The following is a 20,416-nucleotide window of genomic DNA, read 5'->3' on the forward strand; positions in this document are numbered from 1 at the left end:
AAAATAAAATAAAAAAACCACTTGGCCAAATCTGCGTTTCCTGGTTTAGGAGAAGATTTCTTGTTTCAAATGGGAGTGATGAGAAAAGCAGCTGTGTAGATGCAAATACGCTGAATATATGACGTGAGAAAGTAAGGGTATTGTGGCTTTGCATGATAAATCATCGCTCACACGTTAGCGCAGCATTATTTCGCCTCTAACTTCACAGCAAAATGCGACAGTTTAAAACACTGCAATGCTCATTACCAGCAAGTATCCTGTTAATATCTTTCTGAAGCCTTTCATGTCTTCAAATGCGTTAACAGCTCCACACTTGAAAGATTGGCTACTTAATTGCGATAATTTTCATACACAACATCCATCAGATGTGCTGAAAGAAAATGTGCAAGTTGCAAAGAAGGGTAACAACCAATTAGAGGCTGCAAAAAGCCACGTTTCAGGGAAAACACTAGTGGTTAACCCTGAGACTGCATCATCGTCTTCACAAAAGAAACAACGAAACAAAGCTGACAGGTCTGCGGGGATCAAAGAGGCGACAAATGAAACAGCAGGCTGCAGACTTCCTCAGTATTCCATAAACATCTCTGCAAACATCACAAGCACACACAAAATAATCTGCTCCAATGGAAATGAAAATAGAAAATGCACGTTTTCTGATACCTTAAAAAAAAAAAAAGAGGAGGAGGAAATATGAATTTAATGGCGCAACTTTCCTACAGCTTCTAGGTGTCATGGTGGAAAGAAATCAGGTCAAATGAGACCACAGAAGACTGATTATTTACTGATAAGCACCCCCCGATTGGTGAACATTAGCATGCAGTGGTGTGTGTGTATATGCATATATCCTCCCCGGGAACTGCTGCCAGACAGGCCTTGATAAATTCTGATCTTGATGAAGCTGCATTATTTTTAGATTTGTGACAAGTAGCTGAAAACTATGTTTCCCAGGCATGTTTTACTTTTATATTAGCAATAGGCACAAGTGGTGCATTTTCCAAAGGAAGATGTGACAAGCTAATCCACAGAGAGGCGCGTTCCTGACTCAATGATTCCCCATGAGCCTGACAGTTTGAGGCATCTCCAAATGTCGGCAGGTAAAACTTGTTTACATCTTTTCGTGTGTGTATTGCGCTGTTTTTCCTCCCCGAGTCTTCATTGCAGAATTAATTTGTAGATTAAAAGGAAACTTAAATGCGTCTCTGTGGCAACAAACTTTTGTTTGTATGTTTTCTGCTCGAATCTTCTTTTTTCGCAGTAATGAAATGGTGCACAAAGCCCTGTCCCCTGGAGAAATCTGGTCTCACGTGATTACAAAACTGAGATGAGAAAAACAAATAGTTCATAATGCCCTGCAGAACATGAACGCAGCACATTTCCTTCTTTTGGAAGCTTCAGAATATGTGCTAATGCTCTGCATTTCATATTTGTTTATTCTGCCTTCTCACGCCCCAGGAAACGGTAATTGTTGTTTGTATATGCATGTTTGGGAATTCTGATCCATGATGATATTTTCTCTCCTCTATCCAAGGACAATTACCAAACAGTATAGGAGATAACAGTGCTTGCTAGCAGCAAAGGCATACTTTTGATTAAAAAGAAATAATAAGGAGATATTTTAAATACCTAAAGCTTTGCACAGACACAGTTGTTACTGATCCTTACCTCCAGCTACGGCTTCCCTTTGCATGACTAATATTGTTGGACTTTTTCTTTGTACGTCTGAAGGCCTTCTTGAACAACTGTGAGAGACAAACTCGTTTCTTTCTTTGAACTTTGTCCTTCAGTGGAAGCTTGTCGAGTTTATCGCAATTTTGGGACTTGAGCAAAGGATGAATTAAATTTTGATGGTTTGATTGTGGCCAAAGAAACAAAGAAACGAGTTATTTTGTTTTCGTTCAGCCCTGAGCTGAAGTAAAAGTGTAACCTCTTGGAAACTGCAGTGATGCCGTTTGAAAACAGACACATCTGTTTGCTTAGTCTGATCCCCTTTGTGCTATATGATATCTAATGCTGATGAAACAAAAGAGGAAATATATGCAAACCTACACAGTTTCTACAGTTCTAATGAGAAGTCAGTATTTGGTATGAACACCTTTATTGTTCAACACCAAATTGTTATTGTTATTTCTTTAAAAGTCTTCAGTTTTCCAGGCCTCTTGAAGGAGCTTCAGAACTCTTTGTTTTACAAATAGCTGCAGACACTCTCTGCTGACCTCCTACATACATACTCACAACAATTTTGAAGCTGCATATTTGGATTTTCTTCCCTGTTTCTTAAGGATATGGCTTTCAGATACTGTTCCCTGGGTATAGGTTTATTTTTGGTCCACACAGGACGCACTGCACACTGTGCTGAGATGTGCCAGTTTTTAGGCTAATAGCACTCTGGGAATCACCTTCTTGGTGCAAAAACACTATTTTGTGCCTGTCAAACTGTTGCATTTCTTTGGCATAGATTCAACAAAAGAAATGAGAACAAATGAGGTGCTGCAAAATCGGCTCTTTGCTAACTGGTCTGTTACATGTAGACACAACACTGGTTCATCCCTTGATGAACCAGGTGCTTATTAATGCTTGACAGGTTCATAGGTCAGTGTTAAGTGGCCTAACGAACAAAACACCTCTGCTCAGTCAACAGCAACAAGCTGAGCAGCGTCATGCCCGTGACATTAGCTTAGCTGTTGTTCTTGTTTTAGTTTCAGTGAGCAAAAGTTACAGCTTGCTGCTTTAGCTTTAGCGCCCACCATAACAATGCCGTTTCTGTTTGTCTTGTTATCTCGAGTCGGGCAGGCAGGGACGGCTGGTGATCCTGAAGCCACATTATTGTATATTCTTGACATATGGCAGCAACTGTTTCATCAGCGGACAACATTCCAGTCGTCGTATGGGACACATACTGTACATTTGTGACACCGCCGCCTGTCCAAACGAATATACACCGACATTGTAAGAGATACGATACAGTATTTTGCAAAGGCGTGAGCGTGAGCCTGCATGAAGCTTGTTTTAAAGCTTTTTCCTAATCATTGATTCCTGCTGTAACACCAGCTATGTCCCATCTCATTCTGATGCCTTCATGCTCTCCTGCACTTCTCCAAACTGTCAGAAGTTAGTGCGTGTCTGGGCAGAGGTGGTTTCTTCTGGCCTTGATGGAGAAGAGACTTGCCTCATCGTAGTATTTACAGTAGGAGAAGCCCACAGGCCTAATTGGCACAGGCAGTGATGGAGCATATGCACTTTCCAGTGGGAGCCCATCTGACAGGGCCGCTCGCTGATGGCAGCCCACACAGTCTCCATATGTGGCAGACAGAAGGGCCTGTACGCACGCTGCCCTTCAACTAATACAGCCAAGTCATCGGGCTACTACTCCATCCAGAGTTCAGAGCTCTACCTTTCACAGCATGTACACACACAAATATGCATGCGCAAACATGTACACAAGTCACAAGGGACGACTTAGGGATGTAAAAGCTTAACTGCTTCACCTCCTCCAGAAACCAGGCGCATACACAAACACGCAGCAAAGTGGCTCAGAGATGTTAAAAACATAATTGCATCATTACCCTCACCTTCACCTCCCCCCTTCTCTCCCTCTCCTACACAGAAACAGTGTTGGGAAGTGAAGACGAAAGGAAATAAAGAGAGCGAGTAGAGAGAAAGAACGAAACTGTGTGGCGCGGCTGTGAATTCAGCCTCCAGCTGGGCAGCTAAATGGACTTGGTCAGTCATTAGCATGCAAAGGTCTAGTCCGGACATTTAAGGTTATTCATTCCCCGGGCCAATTCTCCCCACACTGAAAACAGCCAGCCACTTCCTGAACCGCTCTTAATCAATGCCTTTTTACTAGTTGTTGTCCTGACGGTTATTTTCCACAACACATCCTCGACTCCGAAACCCCGCCAGCTGCGGGTCGGCCAAGTGCACCGCACGTTTCGAGTGTTTCAGGGGCTGCAGATGTTAGCGCATACTTAATAAGCCTGATCACAGGAGCCCCAACCTCGCAATGTAATTCTGCTACCCAAGGTGCATCTGTTCTGCTTGTACTCACAGGAACCCCATGCTGGTGGAGCTGTTTCACAAAGTCACACAAGTCATTCGGCGGTTCAGCTGCTGCCTCCGTAACAGGCAGTGCGGAGGTATCAAAGGCAGTCAGGCCGAGGGGAATCAGCTGGATATTGGTCTAGCACAGTGTGGTACGTCTTAAAGGCAACAAGTATAAACTACACAGATTTAAGTTCTTTATGTTAGCGTGTGCAGTGGGAAGCAACACATATCCCTGACAGCAAAGTCAGAGATAAGGATGAACCAGGCCGTCGCAAACAATGCACTACGTGAATAGATATTTAGATATACACAACCGGTAGAATCGCCCACCTCATATAACTAGACTGCTGCGCCCTGAGTTACCCACAATCCATAGGGGTTATCTGATAATGGAAAGGTCACGGCAAAATACACAGCTTTATCAAAAGGAAACGGCATGGAAAAGGAAGGACTCAGCACAACTGTTAAAAAACAGAGTATATTAAAGTGAAACTGCAGCGCTCCCTGAGAACATTTTCCTGCCTCTTCTGAGTTTTATCCATTTCAAATATACCTCCAGTCACAAAGTAAACAAAGGCAGAAACATCACATTTTGCTCAAAGGGTAAAAGAAGTAAAGCAGCACGGAAACTCACAATCTGTTTTTCCCCCCAGACTTTAGCTGACCCACTTTTCTTCATTGCTGGCACCTTCGGGGTCTGAGCGGAATAAGGAATATTTATGGCGTTTAGAATCAGCCTTATGCGATTAAGTAATGACTTTGAAACAATTAGATACGATCATGCTAAGCAACTGCAGCGTGTACAGAAGAAGCTGCTCACACATATGGGTGGTGTTGAAATTAAATTACATTTAAATGTACGCTTCCAACGCCGACACCCCGTGTTTCACAAAGAATCTCATGAAAACAAAACTCAGAGTTTCGGTTATTGTTTCAAGGCTACAGTGAAAAAGAATCTTCATCGTCCATGATGGGACAAATAACGTGCTGGAGTTTGTTGTATGCACTTGGAGGCCACGTCTCTTGGGGTGTGCTGTGCTCTGAGGGCTGCTCAGGGAGTCAGACTCTTGCGCACACTTGCCGTTGGATTTCACCAGGGCTGCCCTTTGTTCCCAGTTCTGTTCATAAGGAAATACAGGAAACACGAGACGTCTGCAGAGCTCATGAAGCAGACTGAGGACACGCTAGAGAAATGTAATTTAGTTATGGTTGGCTTCACTGTTTGTGATGGCTAGGATGAGGTTTGCAGACAAGTCACAACTTTGGCTTGGTGATGAGTGACTGTGTCAGGTGAAGGAGATCAGGTGTCTTGTGGTTATTCCACAAAGAGAATGAACATTTGTAGTGATGCTGATATTTTAGCAGCCTGCTGTGGGAAAAACAAAGCTATGCATGAACACAGAGCTCTTAATTTACTTATGATTCAACCTTTACCAGCTGCTAGTGACTGAACAAAGACGATCAGGGTCATAAGTGACAGAAATTGTAAAGCGCTTTGAGGGTCTTGAAAAGCGCTATATAAATGCAATCCATTATTATTATAAATTAGTGTCCTCTTAAGGGGGTCGGGGCTCAGGCTGGCTTGCAAGGGGCCAGTTAAGGTAGTCAGGGCAAAAAAAAGCAGTGAGGTGTTTCGGAAAAGTTCTGCTAGAAGCAGACCTCATGAGGCAGGCTGAGGACACACTGGAGAGATTATGTCTCTCTGCTGACTTGAGAATGCGTCAGTATCTCACGAGAGCTGGAGGAGGTGGTGGAGATTAGACTGCTGCTCCTCTGACCCAAACCTGGATAAATGGCAGAAAATGGATGGATGGATTTAATTTTGGAAATGCTCTGATAAAGTGATTTAGTGATAGCAGTTAATCATACTATTGGCTGGAGTAGTTTAGATAGCATGGGCTCTGTGGAGAAACTCCCTGCTTTCCTCTTCTAATTTAAACCGATTTCAAGCCACATCTGCGGGAGACAAATGGCACAACAGGAAGTGAGTGAGAAAAGATTGCAATCACAATCTCCTGAGCACACCGTCCAACCTATAAAGTCAGACTGCTAACCAGCACAACATGCAAAAGCTGTGTTTGGTTGTACATGTGTTGCCGGTAGTCCCAAAATCACATTTGAATAAATATAGAAGCAGGTATGGAAATCTGTAGCGCTGTTTGCAAAACATCCTGGTCAGATTGAGTATTTGCTTTTAGCCACTATGTGAAAAGAAACGGATTCATGTGTATTTTCTGAAAAGCTGCAGAGAGCTTGCGTACACTTCCCAGAAAAGTTTCTTTTTTTTCACTGCTCGCTCTCCTGAACCTCTTGAGCAGAAGTGGAGACTCCCACCTTTTCCTGCTCTTTAGGAAAGCAAACACCAGAAGAGTGAGCTGTCCTCAAATGATGTCACTGTAGTCTGAACTGAGCTAACTAACGCTCATCAGCATGAGTCTACATTAGCATCTGCTAGCATAATGCACCCAAAACTCAAGGCAGGCTGCACAGCAGGTAAACTTGGTTTTGAAGGCATAGAAAGAACACACCAGGACTTTTTCTGTGACAGGTCTATGTTATACAGTCACAACAAAAACCTGTGTTTGAGTATACATAAAAATTAGTGTCTGAGGCTGACTTGGTGGAGGGGGTATGACTTATGGCTTCTGCCAAACTGTATTCTTCCTCAAAGCGTTGGTGTCACGCTGCTGCCGTTTGACACGCCACCACTCACTGGATTAATAAATCTGCATAGGCCACTAATTGCAACGCTCTTTTTTGTTTTGCAGGTGATTCTGATGCTGACCAAACTATTTGACTTCAACCTCAACAGCGTGACCGAGAGTTCATTATGGAGGTAAGCTTATCACACTACATGAGCTCATGACATTTTCAGAAAAGCCTCAAGCAGAGCAGAGCCTGACACAACAAATTGGTCAAAGGGGACCGAACGCGGTTCTATATACTTCTGATGTTTTTAATACCGGGGTTTGAGCTGCTCCCAGCTCTGTTCGCAGGAATAAGTGAAACCAATTTTCACAAAGTTCTCATAATGTGAATTAATGAAACATTCACAGCCTGAAAAAAAAAGGAAAGGGAAAGAAAGATCTGTTAATTGGCGAGCCTTAACAGCAATGTCCTCGGTTGGTTTTAATGTCTGTGGGCATCAGAAATCCCTCACATGAAAGTCACTAATCACTGACAGTGGAGCTGGTGGTCTTATCCGGCAAATTACCTCGACCAGCCTTGTTACAAGTGTAGCCTAACTTAAATCACTAGCCTCATTTCAGACTGTAGTCTGATGTAATATTTGCAGATGCCTTTTAGGAAATAGGGTGTATATATATTAATGTCTGAAAAAGAGTCTCAGCAGTCAACTTAAAAATTCAGACGCTGGGACAGAAGCACGTCTTTGTTTGGAGAGAATTTTGACGGTTAATAGCATGAAAACAAAAATGAAGAATCTCTTAATTTTCTGTAATTGAGCCAAGTCTCAGATTAGATGGAAATCAATTTTCTGAAGTTTGCAGAAAACTGAATCTAATTGCTCACCATAACTCGTGCTGCACAAACAAGAATAACTATCAGAGGTTTTCAGTGCGTGGCATCTCTTCTTTTGATTTTTTACTTTATTTAAAAGGAAAAAGATTGTAAAGCTTCTGTGTGAATAATTGTGTAAGATCCCTGAAACTGAACTGCAAAAATTAAATGGTAACAAAAGCTTCAATTTAAATCACACACAGAAAAAAGCCTCATTTTACAGTTTCACCTGTGTGCAAAGATCCAACAGTAGCTTGACGGTTACTGTGCTGGATTCCCAGCTCTGCTGTTGAGCTTTATTCCAAACCACAGAACTGATTTGAAATTCCAGTGGCGATAAGAGAGACTGCGTGTCAGACAGAATTACGAGGGAGACGTGCACAAAACATCCAGAGTATTTCCATTTGATGTAGTGTTGCAGCCATAAAAATATAGCAGCGTGAGTTTGAATGTTTAACTTCATGTAGCTTCAGCAAAGTGTTCAAACAAGCTGATCCTTGTGTTTCGATGATACCGAGTGTCAGCAAGTGTCAGACACAGATTCTTTCTCTGTGATATGTTAAAGAAACAATCAAGTATTTTGTATGTTAGTTCCACTAAGCTTAAAGCTTAAATTTCAAAACTTACATTAACTACTGATTTTATCTGTTTTGATTTTATATACTGTTTTGTTTGTTTGTTTGTTTGTTTGTTTGTTAAGTGGGTTTAGAGCTCTGGGTAGCTCCCCAGCTGGGTCTAGACTGGGTCTAGAGAGTATTTTAAATTCAGGGAATTTAAAATAGAAAGTAGCTCGTCCACAGAAGGACTGGTAGCTCCCCTTACGATAGGGTTCAGATCGCGCGAACAGGTGTGAAATGTGTGTGTTTAGTTAGTTAGTTTGTTTGTTTTAATCAATTTTAAATCATGCTTTTTATTTGTTTTTGTTTCTAATGTCTCTGTAAAGCACTTTGAATCACCTTGTTGTTGAATTGTGCTATACAAATAAATTTGCCTTGCCTTGCCACTAAATACTGTGAATTTATACTATATTCACTGTAACAATGTAAAGCATCGAGAGCTTGTTCACTGCGTGTGATGACAGGAAACGCCACCCTGCACCTTTCACTTTCCTGATGGACTCAGTTCTTTAAAGAATATCAAACTTTAAAACTCTCAGAGAAGTGCGCCTGTATACAGAGTCATGAAGGTTGGGCTGATTCGAGATGGTACATCTAAATTTGATTTTGTGGGTCTGTTCATTAAATTTCACACGTCCAAGGTTATTTAAAAATCAAACAAACAAAAACCCTGAACAGACTTTGGTATGTTGGTACATTTTTTACCTTCTGTGCTTTCAAAACCTCACTTTGAGTCATCTACATAAAGTCAGGTAAACACAAGAACTGACTAATACTCATTTTTCCTGATACACCACAGACCAGCTTGCGCAGTAAATTAAAGCAATTGGATTACTATAGTTTGTCTAGAGTATATAAATCAGCAGCACACACTTTAAAAATGCCCACCTGGTTAAACTGTAGTGTTTTCCAAATTTGTCATGCAGATTTCGATCTACAGAGCAATACCAGCTGGAAAGCATCTGATATGCTTTCAAGTTTTCAGCATGGCAGTGATCCCAAACACACACAATGTGCCTTGGTGGTATGTTTTGGGTCATTGTCATGCTGGAAGACCCATCCATGACCCATTTTCAGGGTTCTGACTGAGGGAAGCAAGTTTTCATCCAAGAGTTTAAGGTAAATGGTCAAATCCATTGGCCTTCCTGTGTGGTGAAGCCATTATGTGCCCTTAACAGAAAAACAGCCTCGCAGCATAAAGTTTGCACCTCTGTGCTTGACTGTTGCGATGGTGTTCTTTGGGTCATACTACAAATCTTGTCCCAGATGTCCTTGGACAGCTCTCTGGTCTTCCCAGAGTTGGTGGACAGGTTGCAATGGAAGAAACTGATAATTGATTCTGTGGACGGGTGTGTTTTATAATCGTAATGAGTTGAGTGATTGACTGTATGTGTGAGTCACATGGAATTCTGTGATTTCGCTGTATTTCCATGGTTATAATTATCAAATGATGACATTCCAGTGAATAAACAGAACATTTTGGCATTTGGTTAGAATAAACAATAGTCCTAAAGTAAGACTTGATCGTATTTTGCTCTCCACTTTAGCTTCCACAGTGGCAGAGGCATGGTCATAACCTGAACCATCAAGACACTTCAGGATTCCAGTGGGCCAACGATCCACTTGTACCTCAGTTTCTATAATTCGGTTACATCAGAGTAGAGTTGTTCTTCTACATGTGAGTGCAAGGCCAACATTACTGTGCACCAGTCTGCCACAGTTAGTATGCACCTGCTGATCTGCTGTAAGTCAAAATTAAGGAAATCTGGCTTCAGGATTCAAGCCTGTCTGTGTCTTCAGCATCTGCACTGTCATTATCGTCAATTTCACCAAAGTTTGTGGGTTTTTTGCTCTGCTCTCCTGCCTCTATGTTGAAGTTATGAACTTTCAAACAGGTAATAGAATATTTCAAGCCTTTTTGAAGTTGAGGAGTGTTGGAGAATACCAGCTAGCCTGAAAACAGAGGTGAGATTAGTTTTGTTTTCAGCAAATATGTGCGACCAATCATTTGTGTTTGTGTTTCTGTGTGAAAACTTTACAAGTGGACCCCAGAGTGTCGCTTTTGCTGTTTATTTACCAATGGAAATGTGAAGGATGGAAATTAACTCTGATTCTAAAATGCTTAAATGATTTTTTCGACTGTCTGTCTTTACTCGCGACGTTTGTGGAGTAAAAAGCCATCTGGTTTGCAGAATAACAACACAGTTTTCCACAGAGACAGCCTCGAGGCTTAAGCTCTTATGCACGGCTATAGCAAATGTACCATTATATGACTGCACGTACCTCATAGAGGATCAAGTGAGGCTGTAGCTTTGTGTCTCAGATCCCGCTACCGCATTACCCTGGTAATGGTGCATCTGCTACTGACGCTTCACTGACATCGTTATAAATCTGATACGTTGGGAAAACAGAGCCTCTTGTAATGGACACATGATTAAAGGTGCATGTGGATAAGCCAGACAGATTGACAGAAAGACAAATGAGTGAACAGATGATGCACATTTTGAGCTAGTGAAGAGGATAATGAGAGTGTAGAACATTAGTGGACAATTTACAGTCAGTGAGATAGAGCGTGGAGCAAAGCCACATATACTACATTTAAGATAGCCCGCTGCTCTGCCGGCAATCCAGAAGCTCTTACAGAGTCTGAAGCATCTCTGCCTGCTGCGGCCCCAAATAGCAGCATGAGGTAACAGCTTGAAACTTCATCATGCCGTATATCTGTCATGTGATGTGATGGGTGCTTGTCAACCTGTTATAGCAATAACAGACAAATAAAGTAAAAGCCTCACACTGATGTGCCTTGATATAACTAGATGTTTTTCTATGTTTGTTTTCACTTCATTTATTGATACAGAAGGCTTGAAGGGAGTCTTAAAGACCCAAATGCCTGGTCCCAAATAAGGACTTGGAATTTTTTTCTTCCTTTTGTCCAATACTGTCTGTTATGGTCAGTGATGGGAATAATGGCGTTACTTTTTTCAGTAACGAGTAATCTAACTAATTACTATTTCTATCGTTACAACGCCGTTACAGTTACTAACAAGAAAATGCGGTCGCGTTACTATTTTTCAACAAACAGACTTCAGTTTACAGCATTTTATATCAGTTGCACAGAAGTAGCTGTCTATGTAAGTAATCTGGGCGCTACAGCTTTAAGCAGCTGCGTGCGCTCCCGCGGGCGGCGATCACTTTTTGGCACAAACACCTGGAGCAAAGGGGGTAAAACAATCGCATGAGTGCTGCTGTTTGACTGAGGAAGAACAAAGTAGTCGTGGTAAGCCAATCACATGACCACTTTAAGATGACAAAGCAACAAGGTGATATATAAACCAGTTTATAAATTGTGGCCACTAAAACCAGAGTTATGATAAACAATATATACGCGCCGTTTTTTCCTCAATAGTTTTGCCACGTTTAACGTCTAAGGACAGCGCTAGCAAGCACTCTCTGCACCATGTCGACCAATCAAAAATGATATGGCAACATGACATTTGGTTGTTTAGGAAGAGGGGGAAGTTTTAAGAGTGATGGAGGGAAAGAGAGAGAGAGAGAGAGAGAGACCTGTCAGAGCTGCAGGTATCAGGCTGTGATGTTCTCCTTTATAGTCAACAGAAATTTTTGGAGTGGCACAAATAATTTGTGTGGCATCTTATTGAATGTGGAACAGCTGATTGTTATGTAAATAGTTTGAAATGGTTATTTAAAAACAAAAAGGGCAAAAGGTAAATGGCTGCAAATAACTTTGTTTGCAAAACTTGTGCGTATGATTTTAAAATTGACAATTTATATTTGCATTTAAAGTTATGAAATATGATTCAATAAACATTTTGTGGTTGTTACAGTAAAAAATATAACTTTTTTTACTATGATTTTATGTTTTTTGTCTGATTTTAGATCAATTGTGTTAATACAGTTGTTATGGCAAATGCAGATGGACCCAGGGAGCAGAACGCACAGAGGCAGAGTTGCGGTGAAGACAGTTTATTTACAGTGAGGGGGAGGTATTTACAAGGACAAAGTATATACAACAGTGTATGAATGGGGACGCGGAGCCAGGACGTGCAGGTGATGGAAACACACACAGGTAGTGCACTCGATCTAAAAAAGGAGAGGGACGAGAATTAGGAGGGTCTTGCCCGATACCCGAGAAAAGCTTAAAGTAAACTTTACAGAGAGTTGGAGCGCTTACTTGGTACTGTTTAATGCCAAAACCTCCAGACGGAAAACAAACCAGTCGAGGCAAAAATCCTAGGGAGGAAACAAAACTCCTTACAGTCACCAGAAATAATCCAACGGCTCCAGCAGGCAGGGGCAGAATTTCAGACTCTCCAAAAATGCCAATACTCCGACACTAGTCTTCTGTCAGGTAGCTCCTAAAGAACACTTCTGAAGAATGCAGCTGATGAGTAACAGGTGTGCCAGGTTCAGTGACTCACTGCCCCGCCTACAAAAAGGGAAGCACCAAAAAAGACATACAGACAAAAAACACCACATAACCAGAACCCAACTCCTAACACCAGTATGTCAAAATGAAAACATAATTGTAAATTCAGACACGTGAGGTTGCGCTGAAAAGGATGATACCAAACAAGACAAAGGAAATAGTTTTTAAAGGTGAAATATAGAGGTACAATTCAAAAGTAGTTAAAAATGGCCAATTATACCCTGGACTCCAGAGGGTTAAACATTTTTTTAAAGTAATGAAATAGTTACTTTTCAAGTAATTAATTACTTTTAGAATCTTGTAACTCAGTTACTAATTCAGCTACTTTTTTGAAGAAGTAACTAGTAACTATAATTAATTACTTTTTCAAAGTAACAACACCCAACACGGGTGATGGTCATTAACAAGTGGTGATTATTCAGCTGAGGGGGGCAACATGCACCACTTCTGTTTACATACTAACACTGTCGCCTGTTGCTACAAATGTTTAACATCTATGAGCTTTGGTACAAAATACTGGAAATCAGCAGACACAATCAGCTGTTCTTGAGTTTCCATAGCTGTGGGCGTCATCTACAAGAAACAAACAAAAAATCTGGATGGAAATTGTAATGTAATTTTTTTTTTTGAACAACCAGTGTATTGTTGTGTTTACAGATCTATGGTTTTATTATTATTCTTCAGTCACCCTTCCCACTCACTATGTGTTAATAGACCTCTCTGCACTGAATCATACTTGTTAATATTCCACAGCATGTCTTTATTCCTTCTCTCACCCCAACCAATCACAGCAGATGGCCCCGCCCCTCCCTGAGCCTGGTTCTGCTGGAGGTTTCTTCCTGTTAAAAGGGAATTTTTCCTTCCCACTGTCGCCAAAGTGCTGCTCATAGGAGGTCATGTGATTGTTGGATTTTTCTTTGTATTATTGTAGGATCTACTGTACAATATAAAGAACCTTGAGGCGACTGTTGTTGTGATTTGGCGCTTTATAAATAAAATTGAATTGCCGAACACTGATCTGGACCTTTGAATTTTGTTCGCACAAAGACAATTAGCAGTGGCCTTGATAGTTTTAGAGCCTCTGTTGCAAAGTAGATCTAAAATGATTTTTTTAACACAAAAAAAATCTTTAAAGTTTTATTTTTTTCAGGTCTATCATTTCATAAAATACAGCAAAAACATGTTAAAGTATCAAATATAAAACAAAGTATCAAATATTCATGGCACACAACAGAGTTTAATTATTTTCATCTATTAATAATGTTGATAATAGACTGTCTCAGCTTTATTATGATTTTCAAATATGGTTTGCAGTTCTATTTTTCTTGGTTAACGATTACCCAAAAATGTCTGTTTTGATAATTAAGGTTTCTGACCCCCGACCAAGCAGACAATCCTCTAAAGCGAAGGCTGGACTGCCAACAAAGCTGAACTCAAACTTAAACACATTAAGTCTGTGACAATTTCACAATTACAAGTCCTCAATTAATGAGGTCGGAGTCTATCCAAAGAGATACTTGTGAGAATTATTAATAGCGCATGTTCCACATCATCACACCAGAGAGGAATTAGAAACTAATCAGCAACATTACAACAAACAGCTAATAAACACTGATAATAATCCTTCAGAAATCCTCAACTTATCCAATTAAAGATTGAGCATAAGGCCCAAACACCATATAGTAACTTTAGCTTGTATTTAAAATGTAGACACCCTCAAGACGGCTTCAAGTGGCCACTACAGGAACTGCACTTTCTGGGACTTTCAGTTTGGTGTTTCAGCCCTGATGCTGCCGCTTGGTAAAAACAGTTTTTTGTTTTTAGTTACAATTCCAGGTTCATTGACCTTCTCTGATGGTGAGTGTCGGTGTTCCAGGAATTATGTACTCCCCTGTGTTGTTTCCAGTGTCTAGTCATCTGAGCCTTGAAATGTGGCCTCACACCATTGTATCATCTTTCAAAGGATCATAAAGTCGGCACATTTACACACTCAGAATTCAGAAGCCCAAATAAAATAGCAGAGAGTTAATATAATGCTCTCTAAAGTAATAATTTCTTGCCACTGTAACTCAGCTGGATTACTATTCTGACGATATGCAGTGGTAACATTTTGCCTGTGAATTTCAAACAGATTTATGGATGTTTTCCTCTGCAGAGCTTAAGTTTCTGGCACAACTTTACCTACTTCAGATGTCTGCCAACATACAGAGTATGTGGAGTTCAAAGCTTCAGTGACACTTGTAGTATATAGAACAGCTTTATTGTTTAGCTAATACATTTCTGCTTGTGGATTTCACCAGGGTCATCAAACGCACCAGGGTGCTTTTTGGACAGTCCGTATCACGCAGAAAGCCACATTATTTCTCAGATAATTCCATTAAAATGCTCCAAAAGGCATCGACATCACAAACATGGTTGAGATGTCCAGTCCAGTGACCCAGGTTAGCAGAGGTGAAGTCTAGCTAGCAGCTGCAGCTGCCTGTCAGGACACCTGTCAGTCCCAGAGCTTAAAGATGAGGGCAGAAGCCATCCAGGGAGTCCAACATGTTTTGTTTGTGTGCTATAAAACTGAAAAGTTGGACATTTGAAGATGAGAAGTAGGGATGACTCACTTTTGCAGCCAGTCTCAGAAAACATCTTTAGGTTTCAAAAACGAGCATCAGCAACTCAGCGAATCACTCTCTGTCATTGCTATTTACTGTGTTTAAATCACACCAAGGGTCCGTTGCAAGTTTTGAGTGAAAACTACATTCTGTGTAAATTAAAGAAAATAAAGCCCTGCTTTTGTTCATCTGTACAACTGAAATTAGAAACATCCTTTTCAGAGTGATTCTGGAAAAAGTGCAGTTATTATTTCTGGGCTGGACTACTGAAGTTCATTATTTGCAGGTTTCTCTAAAAACTCCCCGAAAAGCCTTCAGTTAATTTAAAAAGCTGCTGCTACAGTTCTCACAGAGACTAGAAATTACATTTCTCCCATATTGGCTTCTCCTCCTTGTTAAATCCAGAATTTAATTTAAAATCTTTCTCCCCACAAACAGTGTCTCAAATAATCAGGCCCATCATATCTTAAATGATCTCACAGATCATATTCTCCCAACAGAGCTCTTCACTCTCAGACTGTTGGCTTACTGGTGGTTCAGAGGATCTCTAAACATAAAGTGGGAGGCAGAGCCTCCAGCTATCAGATCCAGATTCCAGTCTGGATTTGGGAGACAGACCTTCTCTCTCTTTTTAAGATTGCATTCACAACTTTCCTTTTTGATAAAGCATATAGTCAGGGCTGGAATGGGTGACCCCAGATCATCGGATAGTTATTCTGCTATTGGCTTAAGCTGCTGGAGGCTTCCCATGATGCACTGAGCTCTTCTTCTCCACTCCCCTTTTTCACTCTCCACGTGTTGACTGCTGCAAACCACCATTAGTAATTACTGAACTGGCTAACTCCCCCTCGCCTCACCCCCAACCACACAGCAGATGGCTCTCCCTCACTAAGGTTTCTTCCTGTTAAACGGGAGTTTTGTCCTCAGACTGTTCTTGCTCATAGGGGATGATCTGATTATTGGATTTTCACTCTAATATTGTAAAGCCTTTACCTTGTAACATAAATAGCCTTAAGATGACTTGAGATGAACTTGCGCTATATAAATAAAACCTTGTGATTGTGACATGCCAGCAGCTTTGAAGAACAGGAGATGTGGACACCCTGGGAACGAGAACAGGCTGCTCTGTCCTTATTCAGTGGGTTCCAGCAGCATGAATATATTCTCAAGGTGGAATCAATTTAATGTGATCCTTTCTTAAGGGGGTGTGCATGTTGGTATAAACAAAAGGTTTAACTGAAAAGTAACTTTTCTGTCCAGAGCGTCAGACTGTTCTTTTCTTGCCCTAAAAAACACAATCCTGCCCGGTGCAGCTTTAAGTGTGGAAGTTTGCCACCAGCCCTGATGGGCAGTAACATGATGGAAAGGGACTGCAGATATAGAGCGAGGGAGGAAAGGCTATGATTCAGTCTGCTACTCAAAAGATATACTGTGCGAGCGTGCTGAAGGTTTCATAAATTCATCTTGGATCGTTCAGCTCAGCTGCCATTTGTCCAGTGTTTCAAAGAGTGCCGCAGAGTTTAAGCGCGCTAATGCAGCGAGTGACCTCACGTTAACTATCCCGGGACGCGTGCAGTTCTCCATCCTCTGAACCGCTATTAATCAAAATCCCCACGGAGGATGTAAATGTCTAGTGGCTGCGTATCAACTTATACTATACTCTGAAAATTCTAATTGAAACTCCATCTAATAAGTCTGTTAATATGCAGCTGTAGACATAATTTTAATCTGTTTTAGAGAGAAAGTTAAAAAAAGAACCGTTGACTAAAGGAGGTTTGAGGCTTTTAATCGAGCGTCTGTGTGTAAGAGTGTGTTTCAAGATTTAATGGGGAGGAGTTCAGTCATCCTCCCAGCATATCCCGAATCCATTTTCCTCACTGAGCCATATCGCCGTAATAGGACTGATATCATTCTGGTGTCCTCGCACGGCGTTTCATTAATTCCCCCTTTGTTTAACCCAGCGTGTGGACGGTGTGGAGCTGCTCACCTGCAGCCCCTGAGGAGCTAACGTCCTCACAGCACAGAGCGGTCAGAGCTGCTCTTTACATACACGCAAAACCAGCCAACAGCATCTGAGAAGTCCCCACCGAGACAGTTTCGCTCAGAATTATCGTCCTTCAGAAACTATCATTTTTCATTTAACGCAGCTTCCATCTTCCTGGGATCTGCTGGGGCTGCGCCATTTTATTGCTTCATGTTCAGATTCACCGGGCCCTAAATCAAGTGATTCTGTGACAGGAGCCGATCAATAGACCGATGATGTCATTGTCCAGCGGTCTTAGGTGTTGATGGTTTCTGATAAATGACGGAAATGACTCCCTCCAGAAGAGCTCATCGGATGGGAAAGCATTTGCTCACCATGGAAACTAGCCCCAAGAAAATCTCAAAGGGTTACCGAGTGAGACAAAATTGCCAATTTCCCATGAATATTTCTATATTTTCACGGCTGGTTGTAAACTTCAAGTGTCGCTCTCTCAGAAATCGCCAAACCCTTTAAACAAGGACTTCAGTGTGGATTTAACGGCGCCACAGAAAACACGCCGGTCAGAAAAACTCCCACATCAGTCGATGTAAGTGATTGCTTTATTTGAAGTCACTCAAGACATTCTCCGGTGTCTTTGCTGCCTTTGAAAGATTTGTATGCTTTTGGGCTTTTTCTCTATCTTCATGTGGAATTAGAATAGCTCCTTGATTGAGCCCCAGGCCTCTCAAAATAAATTAGAGCTGACAGCTCAGATAAGTCGCTCAAACTTTCAGAGATAGTCTGAAATGCAAAAATACGACAGAAGACAAATTTCGCATTAGCACTTTGACCAACATTTGAATATTTTAGCCGTCATTTGAAGATTTAACGGGTTTATAACTCTCTTCTATGTAAATGAGGTTTAAGAAATGATGAAGTGTCTCTGCTTGCCAGTCATGTCAGACAAGATATCTGTTTTTTACTGAATGCAGTTCAGAGGGTGGCGTGAAATACGCTGGAATAAAGGGAACTGAAGTCAGGATAGGCTGGCTCTAACTAGCTTCTTTGAGTGAACGCATCGATCGCTCAGCGAGAAAATAAATCAGCAAGTTCCTCAGTTTTCCTTTCATATTTGAGGACAATCTGGCTTCAGCTGACTTAAGAATTTAAACATGTATAATTGACCTGGGGAAAATACAGCTCCATTTTATTTTATTTTATTCATAATTTCTGCAGAACTCAGATTTCTGTGTTTGGCTCAGCCATGCCACACAGACACGTGTGAGCCACTTCTGACCCTTCAGTTCACTCGTGGGCTTGAATCCTCTGTCAAACTGTGACATTTAGCCCACAATCATGTGAGAAAATGTAAAGTGGAAGTTTTGAGTCTTTCATCTTTGTCATTATGGCTTCAAAATGATAAAAAAGATGAACTGATGGTTGTAGCATCCAGAGCATGCACAGGTAAGTGAAATTCAGACAGACATTTGAAATAATGATTTAGTGGATAGCTGATGGTGCTGACATGATTTTGTGTTTTTTATTTATTTTCTGTGTTTGTTTATAGCGTTTAGTTCTTTGACAAATTTGCAAATTTGATGCCGCTGTTCACAGTAAATAGCATCCTTTTTGCTGATATGTTGGCATCGACCAGTCTGATCTTTGTCCAAGATCATTTTAGAAATTGTTTTCTGGAGGCTGAATCCTGTTTTAGCTATTAATGGCTCCTTTTTCTGAACCAACAGCCTTAAAAATCGAATTATTAACCTAAAGGTTTTGAAGCATTTCAATCTGTTCCCAGCGCATACACACAGCTGTAAGCAGCAGTGTAAGCTTTGAGCTTAGCATATTTTATGAGCCACAAATTAACAATATTCCTTTGATATACTGATAAGCATACCTGCATTACTTTGTAACTGATAAAATCTTATAACCTGATGATTCTCAATCAAGTTTGGGAGCCTTCCTGTTCCTGTTCTTGCCCCATTAGCCTGCACGTAGTGAAACAGTGTGAGAGTTCTCAGCATTATCTCATCCTCATTTCTGCTACTTTCAGATCTTATAATAAGAAAACTTTGGCTTCTAAATTATGCCTAATAAGTCACACAGTATTTATACATAAGGTTGTGCAGCAGGTTTACTTCATACCACTGAATTCTGTTCCAAGACTGTATTTTTAGTTCTTACCATAGTTACAAGTATTAGTGGGAATTTGAACATCTTGATATTTTTTTACAAGCTGGAAGTTGAAGTTTCTCGTCATCTCTCGAGAGAATTCTGAGCAATAGTCATGTGAACATCAGTGAGATGTTTTCTGACTTTTCTGTGCTGGGATAGTAAAGGCATGAGGCAAAACATGACGTGGTAGTGGCAATGTAATAATGATGTGTAATCCTCACACCGCTGCGTGTTTGTGTGTTTACAGCTTAATTAGATGTTACTGCTTCCGTGGTAACTGAAGTGCAAATGAGGTTGAAAACATAGTTTGTCAGCCGTTGTGCTACCCAGTTACTATATGCAGAATAAGGAGTTACTGTTTCCAGTGTCTGTCACACACAGCTGCTGTTAATCTTTAAGATAATTTCACCTTTAGCTCATTAAATATGGAAAGAAATTTGCTCAAAAGTGTTATGAATGCATATAATATGATCCACAAGCATATAAACAAAGATTCACAAATATGTGCAGTGATTTGTGTGTAACTCACAGAGTCTATACAAAAATACAAGGCAATTTGATCAAATGCGTTCATAAATAGTGATTATTTACGCGTAATTATTTAAGTCCAGCTTTACGAATCAGATATTTTCTCCTTCAAAAACTCTTCTGTGCATAAAAATGTCTAAAACTACACGTAACATCCCTCTCTGGAGTGTTCAGGATCAGCTAACATCAATGTTAGCCTGCTCTTAACAGGGACCAGTAAGATTAACATCACAGTGTTGTTATCTACAGTGTAGCTTATTTCTATATTCAGAATATACAGAGGTTGGTTAGTGTATACTCCCTCCAGAAGGACTCACAAGTAGAGCAGCGCAACATGACCAAAAATATTTATCACGGTATACATTTGAAAATTTGCGATAACGATATAACTGACGATATAATTGACACGAGACAAAATACTTTACAACTCCACAACTTTAATAGTGCAAAAAACCCCATCAGTGTATTTTCACTTAAACAAGCAGCTGTTTTATGTTCATTAAAGTTATATAAAAAT

General features: G+C 40.7%; 1 protein-coding gene across 6 annotated transcripts in view; it reads left to right on the top strand.

Annotated features, from left to right (window-relative positions):
- The window catches only part of LOC102302798 (VPS10 domain-containing receptor SorCS1), a 208,960-nt gene that overhangs the window by 73,064 nt on the left and 115,480 nt on the right, over window positions 1-20,416 (top strand). For all 6 annotated transcript variants that reach the window (XR_006054271.1, XR_006054272.1, XM_042219613.1 and 3 more), the window contains exon 2: window positions 6,813-6,880. Coding sequence is in view for 4 of the 6 variants with exons in the window: in XM_042219613.1 (XP_042075547.1) it covers window positions 6,813-6,880 (68 nt within the window). In the remaining 2 variants the exon portion in view is untranslated. The remainder of the gene's footprint in view (window positions 1-6,812; window positions 6,881-20,416) is intronic.

The sequence above is a fragment of the Haplochromis burtoni genome, unplaced genomic scaffold, assembly GCF_018398535.1.
Source record: "Haplochromis burtoni strain Fernald_Lab_line unplaced genomic scaffold, NCSU_Asbu1 Contig_35, whole genome shotgun sequence".
Lineage (NCBI taxonomy): Eukaryota > Metazoa > Chordata > Actinopteri > Cichliformes > Cichlidae > Haplochromis > Haplochromis burtoni.